This window comes from Stegastes partitus, unplaced genomic scaffold, assembly GCF_000690725.1.
Source record: "Stegastes partitus isolate 25-593 unplaced genomic scaffold, Stegastes_partitus-1.0.2 Scaffold67, whole genome shotgun sequence".
NCBI lineage: Eukaryota > Metazoa > Chordata > Actinopteri > Pomacentridae > Stegastes > Stegastes partitus.
The window spans coordinates 237911-243910 of record NW_007577798.1 but is presented as its reverse complement, the minus strand read 5'-3'; the positions used below and the strand labels follow the sequence as shown (position 1 = coordinate 243910).

The window sequence follows — 6000 nt, the reverse complement described above, 5'->3', positions numbered from 1 at the left end:
ATGATTTATCACTCACAAAAGCCACTTGATGATGTCTAAAATGTGACAAACAGCTGTTCTCTCTTATATATACTTGCTCATGTAATATTGTGCTTTGGTGTAGTAGCTGAAAATGCTTGCTGGAGCACCCATTATATCATAGTAAAGAAGAAATATTTCCCTCAGAATTTGGTGTTTTCTGAGCTGAGATAAACTGTTGCATCAAAAACTTCCGTGTCTATAGTTTGCTTCCGTTCAGCAGCACTGGACTGTGGTGCTACAGTACGCACCTGCGAGCTGTCTGAGGCGGGAGCCTTGGTTTGCTGCTGGAGCTTCCAGAGTGACTGAGGAATCTGCAGAGGGAAACATGTGCAGGTATACTTACAGTCCTGCGTGATAAAGTGCTAAAACAGGGTTAGCTCACTTTAAAGGACGCATGCAACGTGTTTTCAGGATGAATCACTTACAATATTGCTGTAATAATAAAAGGGAATGAGCTGAGTCAGCTTCAGCTGAAACCTCAGTATTTGAGCAACATGGAACTTTTCGTCTGCCTGATGGATGTCATTATTTTATAAGTGTACGTTTAGGCCAAATCATTCAGTGGCACTGATTCACACAGTGTCTACCAAAGCTTGCACAAACTGGTTCACTGGAAAAGTGAGCTATTTCCACTTGTAAGATGGGAAAGTTTTTAAAACAGCTCACGTTTCCTCACACTCTTACACACAGAAAAGAAAAGAATATAATAAAGCTTGTATGGGAATGTATGTTTCAATAGCAGTGCTTGAACAGTCTGAAAATTGTGATAATGAAAATCCCTCTACCTGTGAGCCCGGCCAGTCACTCTCCGTCGGTGAATGAGACTCTCTGCTCTGCAAATTAAAGACCGCCGTCTAGAGGCCATAAATCAGAGGTGCAGAAGCCGAGTCAAGGGAGAAAGCAAGGAAGAAGAGATGATCAGAGAAAAGCAGCAGCGAGTAAGTGAAGTAAAGCTGATAAGGATTCGCGTTTGCAGAGGCGAAAGACGTATAATGGCATTGATGGAGCGATACGTGGAGATGTGAAGAGAAAATATCTGTCTGGACACTGAGAAACAGAGGACGAATCTATAAGCACAAGGACGATCTTTTTACATTTGCTCTGAGTAGGAGTCACTCATTGTATTCAGGGAACGGTACATAACAGAAGTGAGTTCAACCATGTGCAAAATCACTTACATGTCAAATGACTGAAACCATCACCATACAGAAACTGCATTATTTCTAAGTGAGCTAACAGTTTCATTTCACTGTGTTAAAAACACAGCCACCCTACTAGGAACTCTATGCAACAAAAGTCTTTTACTTTTTTAATACCTGATACGTCCACCATTATTTTTGATGACAGACTCGATCCTCCGTGACATGAAGAATAGCAGAGTCCACAAATCTCTGCAGAGATGTTCCAAGTCCATTTTCTTTTTGGCTGCACTTTGTCTTGCCCAGTCTTTCTCTTTAAAATACCCCCAAAGTGTTTTATTGCATTTGGAAGTCATGCATTTCACATGCACTCATGATGTCATCCATACATGTCGTCTCCCCAACACATCTTCACTCACGTATCATCACACTCCCTCCTCTGTGCTTCACTGATGGGACTATACATTCACTGTGGTGGTCCTCGCCAGGTTAACGTCAAACACGATGAACTCCATCTGACCTGAACAAACTTATCTTGGTCTCTGCTGACCAAAGAACATGATCTTGTTTTATTGTTGTTTTCCTTTTTTTTTAAAGTCTGATGTTGCATCCATAAAGGTTGATGTTACACAATGTCTTTTGCACTGTCAGAACTGCTGCAAAGACTTAGATTTCCTTTGACAACCCATGTGCAAAGGTAGAAGCACTTGCCGGTCTGTTTTCCAGAGCTACATGAGATTTTGTGACAGCCACTGCAGCTCTGATTAGCAGCTCTGTGGCTCATTCTGTACCTCCTGGTTACTGCTGCAGCTGTGTTTTGATTTTCCATTGGTCACTGATCTTCCTGTTATTCAGAGGTGATACAACTATACAATGATGATTTAATATTTAGGTGATACAGCACATGGATGAACCCATTTCTGTCGTATACTGTAAGTCAGTGTTCCGACGTGAAAACTGTAAGTCATTGGCCTGACCACAAATGGATATGCCCGTTTTATGATGAAGAGTAAGGCCAAAGTAAGAGAAGACAGTGGTTGATTCAAGCAGTGCAGCAAACGTAGACGGTTGTTATATAAATAGAAAACAAGTGAATCTTGCACGAACCTGTTCTGCTGCTCCTGCTGCAAGAGCTGAACAGCAATCTTCCTCAGATCCAGCACTTCTTTCAGCTCATCATCCTCTTCCTCAACTAGCTGCTCTTTATCAGAACTGGGAAAAGTTGAAGATCAAAGGTGATATTTTTTAGAAACTCTAAACTTCAAAGACTACAAATAAAAGAAAATACAAAGGCTTTTAGACATAGGCATGTAGTTAAACTAATAAACCCATGACCGGATGATTAATCACTGATGCAATGGACAGTAAATCATGAGTGTTTCCAGGATAGAAATGATTTACAGATGTTTTACAGACTGCTGATGAGTATGCCTATTTGGAAAAATTGCAAACAGTGCTACCAGATTTTCTCACATTTACATAAAAGACCCAGATGGATTTCTCAATCAGGGCAGTTTGTGCAGAGATCAGTTGTTACCCTAATGATTTTCAGAAGTTTATCTAAAGAAAATCTTTTCTCATACAAATATCTGTAATTAGGCTGACTTAAAAACAAAAAAGTTCAATTACAAATATAGAGTTACAATAAAACTTTAAAAGAGCCACTGCACCACATTTCTGTGCATATTCTTGTTTTAAAAATCTTAACCTTATTCATGTCAATGACAATTGGTTGACTGGTCCACAACATATTGCAAGCCCAAGTGACTCCTTAAAATGCGCAAACAGGAAACTCCACAGACTTCATCTTGTTAAGTCTTTGCACAAACATGATTTGTGTGCACTTTGTAATGGCTGTAATGAAAGAGAAATTGTGTTTTCTCAGGCACCAGAGGTACAAAGACACACTGAGGCAAGCTGTTTGTTTTGACAGCCGCTTTGAAGAAAAAAAAACTTACCCAGACTCCTCTTTCCAGCAGTCTTTATCTTTGCTTTGGTGAGACATGTTAAGAACTTTTTCCAGTTCCTGAAACACATCCAGACACACCATGTCAGGGACCAGTCAATAAAAAATTCACCTTCTCCTCCATGGAATATCCATTTATGCTTTTTTTGTTTTTTCTTTTCTTGATCCTTTAAAACAAATGGATAGATTCATACCTTAATACAAGACACATGACTGCTTTGCTGCCCATCACACTCTGACAGAGCAGGATCCTCATCGGGGTTGGGCTCTATAAAGTCATAGAGATCCTGATCTGATAGAGGGAGGAAGCATCCGCGTTCATCACATAAACTGTCACATTTTAGGCACTTCATTCAACAACCCCGTGTCTCTGTTATTGCTTTCATAGGGAATATGTGATACTTATTTTCGGTAACCTTTGCAAGAGTCCATTTTCGAAAGGAGTGAGAGGGCGTCAGCACGGGCTGTCTCTGAAACTTGAGAGTGCAGGCTGACTGTGTCGTCATCTGAAGGCTGCAGGAGAAGGAAGTTTGGGTCAAATTCATGTATTTAACTGCATTTTAGGTAGAGCATTGTTTTCACATTTAAAAACCAAATAAAGCATTGTGTGGCAACCGTTGTGTATCAAAGTTTAACCCAATTCACCCTCTACTTCATCTGTTCTGTCTGTGTCTTGTTGCTTTTCTAAATTCATGACATAAGTAGTAATTTATGCTCCCGTATTAATCACTATATGTAAGTGTTTTCATTTCCTCCCACCAATATTGTATTTGAGTTATAGCTGTAGCTCCAGGCATCCAGCCAGACAAACCTCCAAAACAGAGACATTTCTTAGGTATACATCTTATATCGGTCCCTAATGTTAGTCTGCTGACAAGAAAAAATGAGGTGTGTTGCAATGTTTTGGCTCACTTTCCGCAGGGAGGCTACTTGGGTCTAAGACGAGGCTGGATTCTCATGAACATGTGGATTCTCATTAACATGTGGTTTAAAGCTGTAAATTTCACCTTACAATCTCAACTGTCAGTTTACAAAGGAGGAACAAAAGGCAGCACTGTTTTTGTGGCTGATCTGACAGGTTCTCGTTAACAGTAGGTAAAAATGCCAAAAAAACAACAACAACATTCAAACAGTCTTCCTTTGAATTGAATGGTGCAGACAGGCATGGAGAGTAGCCAAGGCACTCAGCCTTCAAGTGCCTTCAAGTTACTCGAAAAGGAGTGCCTTGTTTGTCTGCACTGTTTAATACCAAGCAAGGAAGCAAGGCTCGTTTTTTCTTTTTTTTTTTTGGATTATAACCTCTATTGCCATTCCAGACTCAGTTATTCTCCATCTGTCACCTTCGCTGAGTTTCCCACCTCAGACAGTCACCCCCGATCGACCACCTGCCCGCTCACTTGCTTCCCATTACGCGTTCTGTCCCCGAGCCCATTCAGCATTCACTTCTTGCCAGATTGTTGCAAATATCTATTCAGCTATTGTTTAGTCTAGTCTGCCTGCCTTTTCTTGTGATCCTTAGCCAGTTTTTTTTTTTTTTTTCTTTTTTAATCACTGAATCCCTGCTTTGTTCCCTGTGGACCATCTTGCCGTGGCTGCCGTCTGTAGGCTAGAATTTTGACCTAATAAATCACATTTCAGCCTCTTCAGCATTGCCTGCGGAGTCGCCATGTGAGTGCAATTGCCTGTCCATTTTGTAGATTTATGGTGCTAAACGGCAGACTGACCAAACAAAATACCTGCTGGCTACAGTTGAACACTACTTAAAACGGTGTCAGGAGGAATAATCAATATCTTCACATCAATGTACCTCAAAATGTTGACAACATGCTCATCATATACAGCACTGGCAATGCCATTAGATAGTGCCGTGTGTTTGAAACTGACCTCTGTTGTAGAGAGCCTCTTGTCGCCATTGTCACTGCCAATTCCAGAGTCAGGCCCGTGGTTCTTACTAGGATAAAAATCCTCCATGCTGGAATGATGCAAAACAATCTTATGAAGACACATTTTGTCGCACATATAAATTAATGAACTAACAATGGTTATAGATATGATATACAAACAAAAAGATGCAGAAAAAATCTATCTAAAATTGCATTTTTAAAGATGCTGCATGTCCTGATGATGAAAAAAGAAGAATTTTAAATGAGTCGTTACCTATCTGTAAGCGGCTGTGGAAGGCAGCGTTTGCCGAGGGAGGGGAGGTCCAAGGTGTCCGGTTTCTTGTCCATCCTACACGCTTGGATGTTCAGATACTTGAATATGTGCACTTTGCCCTTGAGACAAATCTGAAACACACAAATGTACACAAGGTGTCTCTAGAGTCTAAGCTGTTGCAGCCACCACGGAGCGAAATGTGTTCGTTCATCCACTAGGTGGTGCAACTGTACCAGGTTTATAATGAACACATGCTGTGCATCCACACACAGGAAATCCACGAGCTACATGTTTTATAGCACACAGAGGCCCAAAGACAAACGTGAAGTGATACCTGTGCGGGCGGAGACTGCATAGGGTTGTTGTCGAGGATGATGTGCTGCAGCTGCCTGAGCTTCCTGTAGGCCGGAGGAATCTCTGTGATCTTATTGCAGGAGAAGTCAAGTCGGATGAGGGGCAGGTCAGCCAATTCTGAAAGCACAGATGAGATAAGTATTAAGTGGCAGCTTTTGTTGTCTGCTGCTTCCATTAAACAACGTCCATCACCGTGTACGTTTTGCTATACTGGTGATCAAAGTGCTGCAACACTGAAGAAACTAAACCAGGTCCATATTGGTCGTATTTGTTGATCTTATGTGTTGCTTGTGTGTGTGTGTGTGTGTGTGTGTGTGTGTGTGTGCCTTTTTTTTTTTTTTTTAAATCTCCTATCCTTTTCAA

General features: G+C 41.0%; 1 protein-coding gene across 1 annotated transcript in view; it reads right to left on the bottom strand.

Moving 5' to 3' along the window:
• Positions 1-6000, bottom strand: part of lrch2 (leucine-rich repeats and calponin homology (CH) domain containing 2) — a 34850-nt gene that overhangs the window by 15461 nt on the left and 13389 nt on the right. Inside the window, exons 5-13 of the mRNA XM_008276271.1 lie at positions 5618-5754; positions 5284-5414; positions 5011-5098; positions 3543-3639; positions 3321-3418; positions 3119-3186; positions 2268-2372; positions 807-875; positions 270-332 (exon numbers count right to left, since the gene is read on the bottom strand). Of these exons, the coding sequence (XP_008274493.1) occupies positions 270-332; positions 807-875; positions 2268-2372; positions 3119-3186; positions 3321-3418; positions 3543-3639; positions 5011-5098; positions 5284-5414; positions 5618-5754 (856 nt within the window). The remainder of the gene's footprint in view (positions 1-269; positions 333-806; positions 876-2267; positions 2373-3118; positions 3187-3320; positions 3419-3542; positions 3640-5010; positions 5099-5283; positions 5415-5617; positions 5755-6000) is intronic.